General features: G+C 38.1%; 1 protein-coding gene across 4 annotated transcripts in view; it reads right to left on the bottom strand.

Annotated features, from left to right (window-relative positions):
• The window catches only part of CNKSR2 (connector enhancer of kinase suppressor of Ras 2), a gene marked incomplete at both ends in the record, with an annotated part of 212,516 nt that overhangs the window by 35,746 nt on the left and 157,241 nt on the right, over nt 1-19,529 (bottom strand). For all 4 annotated transcript variants that reach the window (XM_080363336.1, XM_080363337.1, XM_080363338.1 and 1 more), the window contains 4 exons: nt 4,254-4,791; nt 5,982-6,082; nt 11,348-11,415; nt 17,645-17,716. In XM_080363336.1, coding sequence (XP_080219462.1) covers nt 4,254-4,791; nt 5,982-6,082; nt 11,348-11,415; nt 17,645-17,716 — 779 coding nt within the window. The remainder of the gene's footprint in view (nt 1-4,253; nt 4,792-5,981; nt 6,083-11,347; nt 11,416-17,644; nt 17,717-19,529) is intronic.

Below are 19,529 nucleotides of genomic sequence, written 5' to 3'. Positions count from 1 at the left end.
GAAATATCAGGTTGAATCAAACCAAGCTCAAGAAAAGGAGCCATTTCATTAGTCTACTTCAGTGTCTGACCCTGCACGGGCTGTGCTACCAAGAAGGACATTGAGCAAAAAGAAACCCCTGCCCTGGTAAATGTTCTGGTTTGTACAGGGCTGATAGTGGACATAGTAAATTAGAATTACATCCTCCTTAGTGTCCCAGAGGGTGCTGCACTTTGTGGTATTCACCAGCCTCATAAAGAATATTTGTAACGTGAAACATTACCTGCCATTTCTCATAGTGCCGCTTATTTAAGAACATTACCAGGCATGCACACCTTTACTACTCTGAATAATTCCAGAGGGGAAGATACAGTATCTTAATGGTCTCTCTCTTGCCTCTTGGTGTGGATAAATCTAACTAGGTGGTCAGATGACAGGACACCACTAATGGTATCCTCTCTAAAATGGAAGGAACTGCCTATTAATTTCAGACTCCAGGCCCTACACATTATTGATCCTGACTCCCACATTTCACTGTTGCTTAAACCCTGCTAGTGTGAAAAGACACCCTATCCAAAAAGCAGAGAAGCAAATCCTAGAAGTGGCATGCAGTGTGCCACTTCCTAATGTCTGGGCAGGTGACAGCACCAAAGACTCCCAGGGAGTGCTCTCCAAAGACTTTTTTGAGGAGTATGGGGAAAAAAAAGGTGCAAGTTTTTCCATGGCTAAGTCAGGGGAACCTACAGCCAGTTACACTCTGTAGAGAGCTAGTATCTTCTTCTCTGACATACTGAACCCTTAGTAATTCCTGTCACTTGCCTACAGACCAAAGAAGTCTTTGAAAATTAAGGAACAACCATCAAAAATACTTCAAAATAATAAAACAAAAATTGAAGCAAGCTTTCCTGGATCAAAACCCCCAGTCTCCCAGGGAGACCCTAGAAGCGTGCTTTGGCATTAAGAGATGAAATCTGTTGAAACGCAGAGCGCAGACAGCAGTGGGGCCAGAGGGGAAGGTGGTGACAGTGCCATGATACACAGCTGTCTCCTTCTGTTACCTCCCACTAGCAGAAGACAAACCTGAATAGGCCCAACTTGTCATTCACAACAGAATCACAGCAACACAATGCACTGTGCCACAGTCATTGACCTGTCCTCCGTGTGCAGGCTGCCTCCGAACAACACAGCAAATGGAATGTTTAGTGCCACATCTGAACGTTTGCCATTTTTGTAGCCTCAGAAGCAAACACATGGACAAACACAAATATCCCACAAGAGAATCCTCTTCAGTTACGAAGCAAGAGACCATTACAGGACGGTGTCAATATGGAACATCTAAATGATTTACACAAGTCATTTTAATTACGGAAACAAAACAATCCAGGTTAGCAGTGCAATGTTAAAGTGATATAACAAGACAAAAAAGCTCAACTGAACACATCATGAAGTTAGATCCTAATGGATAAACATAGGAAAGGACAACCCATATTTTCAATTTACCATGATATATCTAGGTGTTACAGTAGAGCTGATACACATAACTATTTGCAGTGTCAAATCTTGCAATATCTATTTAAGGCATAATGTAGTGATTAACAGCAGATTCTTAGTTCTTGCAAATCACTGTAGCTTTAGTAGAAAGTCAACAGAACTATGTTAAATTGCAGCAGCTGAGAACAGCATCTGAAAAAAAATGTGGAGCTCCTAATCTGTGGTGTGGTTATTTGAAAACAATTCTGCAAAGAAGCTGGAGCAAAGAGGACTGCATTTTACTATTCAGTTTAACTCATGAGGTTTTAGAAGTGGGAATGTAAAAAAAAAAAGCTGAGAAAACAAACTTTTGGCAATGACATTCGACTTGTACAGCAACAAGTGCAAAGGAGCGGCATTCCTAGTCCCCCACAACAAGCAATAAGAATGATTAAGCTTTAAAACACATACATGTACACACAAGAACACACCTAATCATCCAAGAGCTCAGAACTGTGTCAGGATCACAAATGTGCAAGGCAAATAAATACATTTAAAAGGTTCATCTGATACCACATCAAGGAAAGTTCAAGGTGAGGTTTAAAACATTTATAAAAGAGAGAGGATTCCCCTTCTCTAGCCAGTTCAATGTGTCATTTTTCCCAAAGCAATGGAGGTGAGGGGGCAATGATGTAGCATGCGCAATGGCACCTAGCCTGTTGGCGGACTTAGCAGTTATGAGCAGATATCTCAGCTGAGAAACTGGAATTTTGCACTTGAGAACACCACTTGCATGAAATCCCCCTGGCCTTTTACTGGTAAGGGCACTGGAAAAAGCCAGTGTTGCAAACAGAACATTGCAGCCATAGCAACAAGCAATTCAACACTTAAACTCTTCAACAGACTAAACAGTATTTTCTTTCAGGTTTTATAATTTCATGGTCAGTAATTTAGCACAAGCATTTTACCTGTCTAGCTGGTCATTAATGTCTCAAAACTAATCTCCTGTTAAAGCTTCAACCAAGAAAACCTCCGCATCCAAACTAAAATAAAAGTATGCATATACTGGGAGAACACGTCAAAAATTAAACTTTTTTCTCCCTTTTGGGAAATTTGCATAGAAAGGTGGAGAAGAGCCCAAGTTCTGGCTCATTAAATCAAGCACTAGCCCTGTATTAGTACGCCATAAAATGTGACAACCAGGAACCCCAAAGCCTTAAAACTGAGATTTAAAACACCTAACAACTTAGACCCTGCAACAGTATTCTCTGAGTCATGCCCAAACAGCACAGAAACTCCAGCGGGAATTCTCCTTGACCCTTTTCATTGACAGTGAGGAATTTTTTAAAAATAGTCTTTTATTGCTATCAGTAAAAACCCATTTGAAAACCAAAACTGAAGGCTAAAAATAAGATAAAACATTCTGCATGGTTGATGGCATTTAACCCTGTTAATTAGACAGCTTCATTTCACAGTCAGTAAGAGTCTAATATTACCCTAATAAATGTATGGGGTCTTCTTTTTGGAAAGTGTCATGCATGAACACAACCGAAATAGTGCATTTTTGAAGTTTTAATGGCATCAATTTTAATATCAGCAAAAGAAATCACCGTTTTCTCAAAGGCAAGAATTTGAGATGTTTAAAACCTACTGACTAAAGCATAAAGACAGTGGAAAACTGTTGATACACTCCCAAGTAGACTAAGTAAGGTCCGCATGAATTTTAATGCTGAACAAAGGTGCTAACCTGAATGAATTAAGTAGTTAGTTAACTATCCAAAGCTTTCATTATCTTTTCCTATCTCTTTACCATTCTTATACTCATTTACTGCAGTGAAAAAATCAAATTTGAAGGAACCAGATAGCACAGACCCTTTGAGATCTTCAGGGGTCATCCCGCCTTCCTTGCCGCTACCAGTGACTTAATCACAGCATCACTCCACAATGCATGGGTGCAGATTTTGTTGACCGACCCTATAACTTGAGCGTGAACTCAGCTTTGCTAGCAACACATGCTGAGAAGCTCCATAAATGACAGTGAAGGCCAAAGCATGAAACAGACACGGAAATGTGTTTACACGTTCAGGAAGAGCAGGGACTTTCCCCAATCCCTGTTTATTTGGATTATGTTTGACAAGTAGCACTAATATCTATGGAGTTAATGTGCCATGTAAGAGGCAGTTACTCAGCATTATGGGTTTTTTTTAAGCCCCGCTGGTCACATAGTTGTTTTCTATTAATTTATTTGTTTGTTTGAACCGTTTTTTAACCTTCTCTCCCTGTAAATCACAAGGTGAGGAACTGGGGAAAATACACTCTCTTTTTCAAATTCTTAGAGCTTCTGAGTTGTCTTGTGACCTGCTCACCTGGATACTACACAATCACAGCCTGACCCTGCACTTCAGGATTTACCAAGTGTTTTATACAACCCAGATGGGGTTGGCTAGAAATCTTACTAAGTATGTTCTGAGACACAGATGTGCCAGTGGGAGAAGATACAGTGCAAGTGGAAATGTGAAGAAAGCATGGAAGTGAAATCCATTTATAACAAAAAATTACTAGTAGGAGGTGATTGGTGACAAGCCTATGGGGAAAATGTCTGGTGGTCATGAGAGGTCATGCAGCACTCTGATTATCAAGCCTTATACATAAGGCAGATCAAAGAGATGTGCGACAAGTGGGACCTGGTAAAACATAAGGGATATTGAAGGACTGTTGGGTTTTTTTGACACGCAACAGGGAAAGCAACCTCTACGTTACACGAACAAGACTCTTGAAAAGCCACAGAAATATCCCATACTTACTTTTATCTTCCTGGTTTTCTTCTGGTGCTTTGCCTTCCTCCTCCTCCTCCTCCTCCACCTCCTTTTGTTGCACTTCTTCGTGGTGATCGGTGGCACCGACTGAAAGGCTCTGGCAGCAGTGGTTGAAGCCACTATCCCGAGGCAGAGTAAAACTTCGGGGCTTTCCCCCATTCCCATTCAGCGCTTGCATCCGCTCACCCTCCACGAGGGGGAAGGGGCCGTAGTGGTCTTGCAGGTGGCACTTCTGGGTGGGCAAGGTGGACTGCCGCCGGTGCTCAGGGGAGACCACGGTTGCCTCGGAGAACACAGAATCCTCCAGCGGCAGTGTCTGCAGGTAGTGGAGTCCCGAGCTTGTCAGTGGTGTCTCTATGAGGTCCTGCCAGGAGCGCCGCTGGCTCGCTGTCTTGCGCACCGGCGAGTCGGTGGCACTCCCTGCCACCTCTGGGCGAAACTCCTCGTGCGACGACTGCGACTGGGAGGTCTCCGTGGATGAGAGTCGGCTGTGTTTTGGCTCCACGTAAGGGCTTGTGCAGCTCATCTACAATGTTAGCAAGGGAGCAAGCTTCAGATCAACGTAGACCAAGACCTACCACTAGTAATAACCATGTACTTTTCAATGTTACTGGCGGTATCCAGTTCAGTAATGAAGGCACAAACTTAATTGACTAACTTGCCCTGATCCTAACTTTAAGGCATCCCCATATCTACACATTTTGACCTGCAGGTCAAACACCAATACTTGCTCATAATAAGCGTCTTTATTATATCCCTTAGTCCATAAAATAAGCTAACACAGTTATTTGCAGAAAACTTTGCAGAATATGGCACTATGGAAGACATAGAAGAGATGTGCCCAGTCCATTAAGAATCTTAAAAATGCCATCCACATGCCTGTTGGCAGCCTATATTGCTAAAAATTTATTCGGAATCATGTTTGCAATACTTCAGTGCAGTTCAAAGATCTATGATTTTGGAAGATGAAGTATTGTATTCAAATTAAACATCATGAACACTCTCCCCAGACTCTCTCAAGTTTTCATTCAAATTTTTGCATTTAAAAACCTATATCCAAGTAAAATGCATTTGTTAACACTGTCCGAGTATATGGACATGAAAATTAAAATTGCCAGTGCAGAAAAAGTTAGAAGTCCATACTTTGGTTTCATATCTATAACTGCTTCAAGAAGAAAATAAAACTCCATTTGTTCTAATTTATAGAGAAACCTACTTTTTCACAACAACAGAACAACTGGTATCACTGTTTGCAATATAAGACAGAACATCTTTATGTTGGCGTTTCTCTGGAAATTCAAGTGTAATTTGTTACTGTGAAGCTTCACAGCACAACTGTTGGAGCCTTAGAGAGGAGTCTGAGTTGTTACTGAGTTAACACCATTTTCTCAGAGAAGTTGATAAGGGGGCAGTGAGGGTTTGCATGCATGAGTAGGGGTCTATCATGAATGAGGAACACAAAGAATTCTGTAACAATCTATTTTGTACAGCGAGTGGGTTTATAAACCCATGTTTTCTGCAAACCAGTGAAAACAGCAATGATGACTGTTGAAGTTAGCGATGCATGTTATTTAACAAATGCCTTAAGTCAATACTGGCTCAAAAACTATACTAGGGAGTGCCATAATGTGCACACTCACACGCTTTTAAGCAGGAGAGCAGGTAGAAAGTGACACTTTATGTTGTCATTCCTGGAGACAGTTGCAGGTGACTTACCGAAGGAGGCCGTGGGTATGTGTCATACGGGGGTGGTGGGCTGTCTTGTTTGGGTGTTGATGGAGTGTCAGCTTCCTCCTTATCACTCTCACTCCAGTAATCTGCAAGTCACATACAGATCAGATCAAAAACTACCAACGCATTTGGATACATTTGTATATCAGAGACTTTGCTTTCATAAAAGACAAGTGGAAACTCCATCTTTGGTATTACTGAGAGTTAAGTACTAGTGAATGCTGACTTTGTAAATGTTAGCTGCTGAAATTAGGAATTGTTTTAATCTAAAGAGAGAAAATTCAAAATATTATGGTGTATACTAAATCTAATGCCCCACTGAAGAGATATTAAACAACAACCTGCAAATGAACCACAAATTTAAATCTTGTGCACACCTTATGAACACGAAATGTATTCAGAACACTCCTAATACAAGTATTAGATTTTCAAGTATTTATATAGCCATATATATAATTATGATTGGACATATATTGGCTAGAAAATACTGAAAGTATTTTCTGAACAGAAAAGATCAAAAATGTAACTTGCTTAAGTGTTGTTGACTGCAAATAAAATTAACAAATGTAATTAACACCAACTAGCAAATCAAACAAGTAGAGGTCATTGCACACATGAATAATCAATGCTATTTTTCTACCCATTTTCTCCATTGTATACTACCAGCTATCCAAGATTTTCAATTCAATTTCTACTAACAAATTGCTGCATTTAAGACAGAAAAACTTTATATCACATATCTGCTTCATGAAACAGCTGCTGCCCTGTTATCCATGCAAGAACATAAAGGTGGTATGATAAGGAAAAATATGACAGTGACATTTAAGTGCAGAGTTCTGAAAGATGCATGAGAAAGTACAAAGGACACAGATCTCGTAGGGTAAATTTAATGGAGTATGAGGCTTCATTTTGTCAAGAAATGAAATCTTGGCCAAGCCCATCTCATATTTTTGATAGCTTGTTCAAAGGGGAAAACACATGGAAAAATGTACCACCTGGGAACTTATATTTATTCTGTTGAAAATATTTTTGAAGCAGAGCAGCATCTAACTAAATGGACATCGGACTTTAACATTCCTTACAAAAGCAAAGTACTTAACTGCCAACTCGGCTCAAGATGGATAACTTTAACTTTTCTGCGTGTTGTAAGACTTGTGCAAACATTTCTGTTGTCACTTTGTTTCTGACTGTATTACCTTCTAGTATTTGGGTAAATCACTGTACAACAGAACACGTGAGCTCGGACTATTCACAGAGCAATCACAGACAATTTTAACTTCCCCTAGTAAGTATTCAGTGAACTGAATGACTTACTACTTTCTCTTTGATAGATGAGAAGACTGATCGCTGCTTCATAAACAATCTAAACCAAAAGTCCAAGCTGGCACAACATATAAATTTGGCTGTAATGATTTTTTGTTACTGTGACGATTATTGAGTTGTATGATTAAAGATCTACTGTACCTTTTCTTATTCCAGATTTGAAACAAAACTTACCTTTAAATGATACCATCTTGAACAGTTGTCCCCAGAATTTTGAATATTTTTAGGTTGTAGTAATGGTGGGAACAGCTTTATTTATCAATTTAATTTTTCCAAGCACTAACAATTCTGTTTGAGTGTCTGATGTGCTTCATGCAAGCTTATAGCCGAGAGATTGTCTTTAAATGTCTTTAAATAAATCAATAGCATAAATAAAGTTTTCATGATTGTGAAATAAAAAATTCCAAACAGTTTCATTTATAGAAAACTGCTAATAATTAATTTTTGCTGAACAAAAGCCTGAATCTGTGAAAAGTCTTTTTTCAATCACTCTTAGTTTTATGGAAATTCATTTCCAGCAACTCAAACCACCTGAAAATATTGGCATATAAGCATGTTTGTTCCTATTACAGCAAAGCCTAATGGCATGATGTGTGGTGAGAGGCCTGTCAGAACTGCATCACTCAGTGACATTTCTGAAGACTTGAAGCTCAACTGTTTATTCTGAAAGTAAAATTTAGCAGCCTCAGTGCAGGTTCCAATTTTGGCTAAAAATACAAAGATGTCCTTGCTGTCAAATCCACATATAATAAAGCACCGTATGATCGGGCTTTTGTGCACCTTACCTCAGACAGGGAATTCTGTTGGCAGCCTACAGATTGTCTAGAAAAATCCTGCAGTCACAAGGGTCAACTTCCAGATGAAATGTATGAAAATAGCCTCTTACCAGTTTTCAAAAATATTCTCCTCTGGCCAACTGACTCATTAGAGTCTACCTAAAATGTCTTTAATGCTATCAGTCAGTTGCCATATTTGCCTCTGTGATTGTGTCCAGTTCGGTGACAGACAAGCTCAATGCATTGGTCATATCTTGGAAGCTTTCTGAATGAGCAATAGACCGCATATGTTACATATAAACTAACACTGACCTACCATTTACCAATTAAATATTTTCTGTTTATATAAGATAGATCTGATTTTATATGACCGGAAAGCATTTATCTAACTTCTCCATCCAAGGAAGTCCCTTGCCATATTGCTAACATTCATTGTATTTCATATGGAAAGCTGATGGTATTTTTATAAAACTGTTCTGTACAGAATGTGACATTTTATTCAGCAGTACATCCACAATTTGGTGATTCGTGCATCTCTGGAGCACTTGAAATATATTTTTGCACTTCAGATTCAGAACCATTCAACTCTTAAATGAAACAGGTTTGACAACTACTGTTGAATTGTTTCAGAGGCATTCTAAAGCTTTGCTGCAAAGGGCTGAGCTGAACACAAATAAAAGACCTTTTGTAAAATCAGATATGGAAATGACAAATGATAGTCACTGAATACAGAAAATTCCAGCTTCACAGTTTTTATAATTGCAGAAAGACTTGAAGTGATAGAGAGGTTTTACTTTGCTAACTTGATGGCTCTGCTACTTGGGGACACTACTGAGCTGTTTAATAGCCCTTGCGCTGGGAGCCAAGGATAACCACCAGAGGTGTAAAAACACTGTATGGCAGTGAGGGGTGAATGTTATACTGAAACCCACACTAAAAACAGCTAAGCAACACAAAGAGGATATAGTTTTACCCATCTGAATATGATAAATCAATCTGAGTGAATGACATTAGAGCTGTAACAAATTGCCCCATCAGTACCTGGGATATAAGTTCCATAGTAAGAGGGGTCTCACTGATTATCTTCAATAGGGAGATATTTTAATAATACGTAACATGAGGCCTGTATCTACATGATATCATGTCTATGAGCTGGATCATCTTCTATTTTATTACTCAGTGATTGCCTAGTAACAAAAATATTTCTGCACATCCATCTGGATTTTGAAAAGTGCATCATGTCTGTGACTGTGCACTTTGACAGTTTTAGCATAACTGTTCATACACCTTTTCCCTGACTGTCCCACATGTTGTAATTCTAGTGCCAACTTGCTGTCAATAGAAGTTTGAATTTGGCTTTGAGTATTAACATGAAGGGTTTCCTAGAGGACTCCAAGATTCAGAGTTTGTTCATGGCCTCTTCAAGCAGTGACAGGTGGCATACAGGTCCCTCCAAACTGGATTGTAGGACTGCCTGGGGAGTACAGATTCCCAAACTGATTTTGAAGTCTGGTGAGGTACTGAGAACATGACTGGAGGGACAGTGAGCATGGTGCTGCTGTCCTGGGCTGTGTGAATGTGAAGGGCCTGGCGTTATGAATGACATGATGTGCCAAGGACCATAGCACACTAAAATGGGGTGGGCAACACTCACGGGGTAAGCAGCTGCACTTACTGGAGACATGATTAGAAATGAGGCAAGAGTAGGTACAACCTAGTGATGTCCTAGAATGACAGAACATCCAAAACCCTTTCCATGCACACTGCTACCACCAAATGTGGCAGTAGTCTGTAAGCCACTGCTCTTCAACTCCAGGCTGACCCCTTTGGGATGCTCTGTGGTGAGGCAACCAGGGCATGAATCAATGCAAACATAATTTTCTGATGCTGTTTTTCAATATCCTACCACTACAGAATAACCCACTCTCTTGATGTTTCTACCTAGCTGCTGAAGTCACCCTTGCTTCTGACTGGGGAAAGGAGCTTTTTGCACAGCATCTTCCAGGAAAACGGCACCACAGTCACAAATTGCAGAGAGACAGACCACACGCATCTTCCTCCTCATGTTAGCAGACCAGAAGGTCATGGCTAAGGCTGCTGTCACATGGGTTGGTACAGAACCCTGACTTTGGGGCACAAGGAGGACACCATGTGGCCAATTTTGAAGCCTATTGATAGCCTTTGGAACAGGATCCTCCTTGAAAAATTGTATAGAAATATAGTCTTTGTGAAGAAAAGACTAGATTAAATACATTGCTGCTGCAGCTCTGAGCTATAAGCTTTTTGGGCCAAAAGACAGAACCTTATTGATGAAGGCCGCAGAGCCACAGAATTAGAAAGTGAGGTTTTGACTCAGTGGGCAGCAGGCAGACAGGCATCTGGATAAGCTCTGGATCATCATGACCACTGCAAATTTCTGGTGGCTGCTGCCAGGTACCTCTGTAAAAAAGAGCATGGATTCAAAAGCCAGCCACTTGCCAAACCACCTAGTTGAAAACTAACGCTTCTGTGGATCCATGTGACCGGCAATTCTAGGAAATAGCCTCCCCAACAGAACTGATGACTGACATTCTCCTTTTCCCATCTGCAAACAGGATTTCTACTGCAGCAAACGAAAGCAAAGTGACTCATTATTTTATATATGCTGTTTTTCTAAACCCACAAAATATTAGACATCAAAAATAAACAGATGTAAAGTGCTGTGAATCTTCAACTCCATATGAAATGCCAACCGGGCTTTAGTACATACCTCAATATAGCAATACCAGCAGAAATCACAGACATGAAAAATGGTCTTAAAATTAAAGTCTTTAGGGGAAATTCAATTATGTTAACAGGCTTTAGAAAAATGGTTTTGTTCCTGAGACCAATTTCATGCATTCCTGCTCTTTGTGAATTCAAACACCAAATGCAATGTTTGAAAAATTTCAGTTTGCAGATTCTGAAGTTTCTTCTGATAGGGGACACAGTCTCCTTGGTACCACATGCCAGAGCTTATTACCAGTCCATTTGCTGCTTTTAGCTACCTTCTGTGCCCTTCTCGGAAATAAACCAATTGTCTATGGACCAGAATCTGAAGGAGCTAATCAAAACCCCTGAGAGAGAAGGAATTCTCTAAAACTACAACAGCGATAGCCATATGTGAATCACTCTCAGATGGTGAGAATGAGGCCTGATACACAGCAGGGAAAGAAGAACAGAGGAACTTGTGATATGAGCTACACAGAAGAAACCAAAACAACAAAACATTACCTTGCTCTTGTTTGATCCTCTCTCTTTCTGCATAGCCAGCAGCAAGCATGTTAATTCTGTTTAGCCATCTGAAATAATATTAAAAAAGCAGTTATACTGATCCAGGCTCTAAATTTTAGGGTGTGTTTCTATAAAAAACAAAGTTAGAAGCATCTGAAGGAGATTCAGGACAATGTTATTTTTCATGTTAGACAACTGTTTTCTTTCATACTCAGGGAGTCTCCAAAGATCTTTGATTTTGCTGTTGAACAAATTGTTTTCACAGCAAAGATTTTATTTCCAATGGAAAACCATGTATGATGTCAAACACCTGTAAAATAAAGGATTTGGAGATAATCAAAGAATTATTAAGTCTGCTGCTAACAGATATGCCATCACACCAATACTCCTGCTGTTGTGATTTCTTAAGAATAATCACCACTTTTCAGAGATGTAAGCAATATTTTAAGGCCTGAATTGGCAACCTAGCAGAGGAATAGAGTAAAAACCAGCAGTCAAAAGAACAGGTTCACTCCCAAACAGACAGTGAGGTTTAATTATGCCATTATGTGTTTTAGAGCTCACCTACAGTGCCAAGTACAAAGAGAAGGAGGCATATCAGAATTCACTTTTGTGTTCATGTCAGAGAAATGGGGAGAAAAGACAGTTGCCTTAATGCAATTCACATCTAAGGCTTTAACCTCAACTTAGACTTGAAAAAATGCTTGAAAAAAGCTGCACAAATTAAAAAAACAAAACCAAAACACCAACAAAAAATAACAAAACAAACTATTGCTATTCTTTTCTAGCAGGGCTGTCATTGCCAAGCATACACTTAACTGCCTGTAGCAATGCACTGCTTCAACCTGCTCTCTTCCCCCACGGGGCTCTCAGTGTATTCATTATCCAAATGCTTACACTAAATCAGGTTTTCCATCAACAAGGCTTTAAACCACTGTGACAATCTCCCACGGCTCTCCATTTCATGGTAAACCTGGAATTACTTGCTCAAGACATCCCATAGTCAGGATTTGACAGGCCCAGTTTGCCAAGCTACTGGCTTATAATTTTACTGCTAGGGTATACAGAAAGATAACTGAAGTCAGGTTTGCATTTTCACCACGAATGTGAAACTCCTCTTTCAGAAAACTGTGTCTGATGGGTTTCATTTTCCCACTGTATGCATGGGAACTGTGGTATTGTCTCAGCAAGGTGGACACCTTTGTAATCACTCCTGCATGCCAGCCTTCACAACATTTCAGCGTAGGCTAAGCAGGCATTAGGTCATAAAATACAGTTGCTCTCCTCAAAATTAACTCCTGTCACTGTCCTTCCACAAATGGCAATGATGATCTGTAAATCATGTTAATGGTCCATAAATCATTGTACTTTGGGAAGAAAGCTAGAGATTTACTCCTGAAGTGATTACAGAATACTGAATGTTAGCATACAATAAAAATTTCTGTCAGAAGAACAGGGAAGCTGAAGAAACCTAACTTATCAGTTGTAATTGTTAGGGAGTGCCATACACTTTTAAAAATAACTGGCACACAGGAACAGTAATCCAACAAATCATGTCCCAGATAATGATTTCACATCTTCACAGCAGAAAGGTGATCCACTTCAAAGCTATCTTTTAGGTTCACACTCCTGATATGTGAAGGCTTCCTTTGGGGAATAAAGCTCAGCTGTCTCAACGGCTCTGCCTGTCCAAATCGGAGGCACTGAGGCAGGAACCTCACCCAAAGCACTCCAGCCCTGTGCTGCTGAGGAACCAGCAAAGGCCACTGACTTGTCCACATCCAAAGAGTAAACCAGCAGAAGACAAGTGCCTGCTCTGTCAAATGGCATGGCAGATAGTGGAGGTGAACCTTCACTCGCCCCTCACCTATTTTGGATTTCACATTCCCAATTCAGCTCACAGCCTGCAACCCCCCAGCACAGCCACCTACAGAGCCTCTTTAGATAGGGCTCCTAACCACAAAGTATTAGATGATACACCTATAGATGTTCTCCTGTTGGAAATCTTCATTCTGTCCTAAATATGAGATAGCAGTTTTTGTTAAGCATACGTGAGAATGAGGTAACAAATTAAACTACACAAATACTTGACTGAGAGTCAATTGATACCACTTACAGGTGTGGTAGATGATTGTTTCCAGAAAAATACAAATTAAACTACACAAATACTTGACTGAGAGTCAATTGATACCACTTACAGGTGTGGTAGATGATTGTTTCCAGAAAAATGTTATTTCCTGAAAAGTATAACCTAATGAGAACTCAGGAAATGTGCAACAGTCTGAGAGAGAGGCAGCAGACTGACTTCACATTTAATAATTTTCTGCAGATCACGAGCTGTGTCATGGTTTGGAATATTACCTGCCTGTGGGGTGAATGAGAATGTATCGGCGTGGTGGTACACTGTAATCAGCCATGGCTTTTGAGTGGCTTGCTAGGTTAGAAACTAAAAGAATGGTATTGACAACTTCTGCATATTTTCTGATATGTGGCTGCTACAGCTTCTTTAGATAGAGTTAGATTTGGTGTGGTTAGAGAATTAATATTATTTTAATAAAGCATGGCTAGAGTTATGGTTCATTCAAGTTAGAATCGTATTGAAAATCCAATGCACTGGGCTCATATCACAGGGAAACATAAAGATCTCCTGCAGACCAGAAGAGGAGTGCCTGCTTTACAAAGAACTGTTTTTCCTGGTGCTAAGTGTCCAGTTATACAAATTTTGCTTATTATGAATATTAAAAGATACAAAGCCCTAGGACATGGGAAGATTTAAATCTTTCTTCCCCATGGTGTGTTGTGTCCTGGTAGGCACTCTAACTTTTAAAGGGCAAGAGGCCAAGAAAATATTTCTTCCTTACTGGAAATGCAGCTTTAATTTTCTTGTGAGAATTATAGAAGCTATTTGTTAGGTATAACAATTAATAAAGTAGTCTCGCCTGGAAGGTGCAGCAGTCATCTGGGGTTTTTTGTTGGTGTTTTTTTTGGTTTTGTTTTTTCCTTTTTTTTTTTTAATGTTTAAGAATAGCACATACATTTCTTGTCAGCATTTAATTGAAACAATTTTATGACACATAGAACAGCCTTAAAAAATAATCTTTCTGTAGACCTGTAACTTCTGTAAAGAGGAATGCAGTATTGGCACTCTCACAGAAGAATAGCACATATTTTTCTATCTTATCTCATGCTCCAGATAGAGATGATGCTTTTAAGTCAAAGCAGGGTGTCAAATTGTCCTTAATCATAAAGCTCGAGGATATAGGTCAAACTTGATACATGGCAATATGGATACCTTACAGTGTTTAAGAGTACCCAACTGCAGCTTAACCAGAATGAAGAAGCCTGTAGAAGATAAAGGAGAATTTTTAGAGGCCTTCTTCAATGAAATCTTCCAGAGACATTCTCTGCACTAATATTACAAGCTGACTTGTCATCTTTCCTCTTGATCATAGAGCTACACTGAGGAAGAAAGTTCCTATCAACATGGATACTCAATGTCACAAAAAGAAAGACGACAGCTCAGTTACAGCAGGTCAAGGACGCTCTCAGACAAAAATTGCACATGAAGTTACTCACTGTATTTCCCTGCCCAGCAGATATAATTTTGGCAGCCATACATGTAATTATTTAAAAAAATGGACAGTTTGGAATAAAAAGGAAGAATAAGAATATTGTGTTTAAGCCAACCAACCCTGAAAAGGATGCATTTGCCTCTGAGTTGATGATCAGGATTTTTGTGTAAAGAACAAATGGTCCATAAACAGCATGCACAGTTTGCATGGAAAATCAGAACAAAGTTACACATAGTATCATCAAGCACAAATATATGGACTGCCTTCTACATCAGAATATTTTTTTGGAATGGGAATAACAATGAATTTACAAGAAACATGTTTCTATGATTCTATACACTTACACTGTCAAAACAGTGCTTTGCATCAATAAAGAATATTCTGTCCTTCTTCTGACCCAGAAAAAGCATGTTATATAGGTAGAAAGAACACTTTCGCTGGTGCAACCATGCACATGAAAGGAACTTCAGATGCCGCTACAATGAAGTTCAGTGATCACAGCTCTCCAGACTCCTTAGCAGCATAATGGTGTGGCACAGTCATAAAATTAGTAAGAAATTTGAAGAGTGACAGAGTTACCCAAGATTAAAATACCCATTGTATGTGAGTAGATAAAATAAACCAACACTAAATCATTATATACAAGGAATGAAGGAATTGAACCATTTTGAACTTTCAGTTAGACTCTGTATTAGTAGTTTTCTACTTTTATTTCTCCTTCTTCAAGTATAAAATGAATTGAAATGACTTCATGATACATAATTAAAATATATGTCAGAAACTTGACAAAAAAAGAAAATAAATTGATCGAAAGAGTTTTAACTTAATAACTTGATTCTGTGTTTGACTTCAGCTAGGCTACAAAATGCTTTTAGACAAGAAGTATTTTCTTATTTCTGCATTCGAAAGATTATTTTTCAGCAACCCACATTTTTTTTTCTAATATATTGAGTTAATTTTATGTTTCTGAAACTGAAATACTTTTTCTAATATATTAAACAAAGAGAAAAAAAAATTGTGACACTGATGGCAACTCAGATGTAAGAATTTTGAGTGATCCATAGATCTTGACAGAGTTGCTTTAAGTTTACTTACGTATAACTCAGATCAAAATTTGGTCAAGCTCATTCTAGATGAATTAATAAGCACTTATTTAAAAATGTGATAAAAAGAGTATTTATGCTGGGAAGTTAAAAATCTTTTAGTTCCTGGGGTTTAAACCACGCAATATATTTTTAAAGAATTGATTCATATTTGCTGCTGTTTTCTGATTACTGAACAGTTATATAAATTTTTATTCTTAGAAACAAGGTGTTTTGTCATACTGACTGAGGACCTGCTGACAGAAATGATTTATCTACTGCTGTGGTTCAGGATATGCCAAATAGACCATGGCATTATTCTGTTTTCTGGGAAGCAAATTGTATTTTGAGTGACTGACTTGACAGAATTATCAAGGAAAGGCAAGCCTAGAATTTTACAAACCAACAAAAAAGGTTTTAAGTTTTTTAACTGCAGAGAGACTTTTGAAGTGAGCCTTAGTCATGCATGAACTTTTGAAAAAATGTTAACAGACAGCTATTTCCAAATGAAAGCGAGCATACTAGAGTATTGGCATACTTCTCCAGTCAAATATTATCAGTAAAAAACTGGCAGTACCCTGAAGGTGCTCTGCCAGGTAGCTGAGTCTAGTACACACAGGAGAGATTAAAATATGATTATAGCACTTCCTAACAGTTTTATGGATTGAGTTTTATCTCCTTTTTCCCCTGTTTTCAAAGCAATTTAGCTCAGCGAGGATGTCCACAGACACTAAGATAGACCAGTCCTCAGGTTGCAACAATAGATATTTGTTTATGTCCTCTGTCATATGATGAAAATGGCGTATTATTTGAAATGAATTAATTTCAGCTTATGTTGTGAAAATAAATGAAATGATCCCCCAAATATATGAATGGACAAAAGATTCATGTTTTTAATTTACCATTCAAATGAATTAAGGGAACCATGTTTATTTTGTGCTGAAGTCTCAAATATTATCCTGAAAAAAATGCACAAGTGGCCTAAAATAGGTGCAGAAAAGCTAAATACCTAAAGTCTTTTTTCTTTTTGAGTTGCTGAGATTTTTACCACTAAATTTCAACAGAACAACAATTTCACTTCAACATGTAGGTTAAGTTCAGAGAGTAGAGACAATCTGCAAAATTAATTCCTTGTAGCCTCTATCTCTTCTTTCAAGACTGGCAGGAGAAAAACATCAGTGACTGCTTTAAATCTTTCCACAACTTCTCATTTCCTTCAGGGCCAGAAATAGAAGCATCCCCAGAGAAAGCATCACCTGTCTTTGGGAGTATGTTAGCAAGCAGAGTTGGAGACATTGCCTCTTTGCAGGTGCCACACAGCCCAAAGCAGATTTACAGAAACCTACAATTCTGAAATTGTGTTCGGATGTTGTTTCACATACTGCATTTGTTTCTTTTTAGAAAAATGGAATTTGTTTCTAAAAATCTTCAAACTTTTGTTTCAAGAAAGAAGTAAGTTTTGCTTTAATTTAATATTTAGCATATGCAGACACTCAGAAATAATGTTACTCTGCCCTTATTTTCTCAATGTTAAATTTAACTTTCTAGATTAACATGTTAATTTATCATCACTGTGTTATTACTAGCTCCAAGAAGTGTCACATTTGAGGAATGGTTCCTTGAACTTTGCTAGATTTCCTTACCTGTTCATATCATCTAGATGTTCAGCAGCAAAATAAAAACTTTTGATCTTAGGATGGCAGGCTTTGAATGCACTGTAGAGGAAAAACATAATTATAAAAATGTGATGGCACAATGCTTTTTGATTAAGATGTAAGATAGTGTGGTCACCAAGGAATGAGATAAGTTCAGATTTCCTGAGTTGTTGGATGGCCCCACACAGCATATAAACATACAGCTTTTAGGATTGTCCCAGATTTCAGCAAGTAAAGTGCTCTTCAAATACCCCTTTCTAAATAATACTTGATCCATAGGTGCATAAAGATTGTTCAACAATCACCTGCAGTGTACTATATTTGGATAAAGTTAACCAGTTAAGGATATAATTTTATCTATCAGGTAACTGGACTGATATACCTATAAGGTGTAATTTTTTTTTCTGAACAGAAAATTCACTGAACAATCCATTTGATACAACAGAAAAAGGCTCAGTCCTGGTAATCTCTCACATCCCAAAGAGCTTGACATTACCTTTAACTCTAATGACTGTGTTTCAAACAGAAAAATGTGATGTGCTGATTGACTTCTGAAAAGCTGTTATAAATCAACACTGTGTTCTTGAAGTCATTCTAAGCAATGGGCCATTACATCTCATCTTTTATTTCTACCAAAGTAATCAACATGATTAGCCAAGAGAATTACTGCATTTCATCCGTAATATGAAATAAATTACTAGAAAAAATTTTTAACTATGTTGGGTAACGATTTATGATGAAGTACTTGAAGATCCAGAAAATACATGTGAAAGTAATTAATAATTTACAGTATGGAAGAAAAATTTTTGAGAATAGGCTGAAGGTCTCTCTTAAAATCAGAGCAAAAAATGCATAACAGTCCTAAAGAAAAAAAAGGAAAACTGCAAACACAATACATGAAGAATATAATAATTTTTCTGAGATACAATGGATTTTATACATACATAAACATATAATAAAACAATTCTCACTCTCTCTAATCCATTGTGTCTCAGAAAAATGGTGATGATGTTCTTCATGTGTATCATGCTTGCAATTTTCTTACATGTCTGTGCATGTACATATATTTAAAAATATGAAAATAGGTTTTAAGAAACCAGGGATATGAAACTGATATCCAGGAAAGTTACTCTTAGTGAAGGTAACATAAAATTGAGACAAAAAGAATTCCTCTGACTCCTTGGAGCATGACACAATGTTATGCAATTGAAAGCAGATGTACAGTGACATCTGTTCAGTTTAGAAATATCAAGTTACTGAGACCCCAAACTTGACTTCTTAAAATTGTTCCAGCATCTGTTGTCTGGATTCTTTGAGGTTTTTTCTTTATCTACCACCCAGGCAAGGAATTTTAATAGCTACATTTTGTGTTCTACTATCCAGTAGATACCAAATTGAGTAAAAAAAAAAAACCCAATTTAGGCAGCGTGCAATTCTGAGAAATGAGCTGACTTTATGCTGCTGCCCCAACAAAAAAGAAAAAATGAAGCAATGTAGCAGGACAGAAGGACAAAAAGCCCAAGCTGATGTATTATTATTATTTTTTTTTTTTTTAATGCAGTTTCTATTTTCTGCCCTTTGAGACCATAAAGAAGAGCAGAGTTCATCCTGAAGAGATACATAGACCAACTGATACCAGGTCAGTGTCTTCTTCAGAACTGTATGTACTAAAAATCATATCATTTTCCTTCTGCAATTCCTTTGCTGTACAAATTTCAGCGATTCTACAGTCTTGAAAAACTTAAAAGAACAGCAAAAACCATTAGAAGGCAAGGTAAAAAGTTTTGAACAATAATGAATCTAAAAATACCTCTTGGGGATTATGTACATGTCACATTCTACATATGCTTGTATCTGCATCTAGATAAGAAAT

Source organism: Nesoenas mayeri (assembly GCF_963082525.1).
Source record: "Nesoenas mayeri genome assembly, chromosome: 1".
Taxonomy (NCBI): Eukaryota; Metazoa; Chordata; class Aves; order Columbiformes; family Columbidae; genus Nesoenas; species Nesoenas mayeri.
Note: the sequence above shows the minus strand (reverse complement) of the source record. Positions and strands in the feature narration are given on the sequence as shown.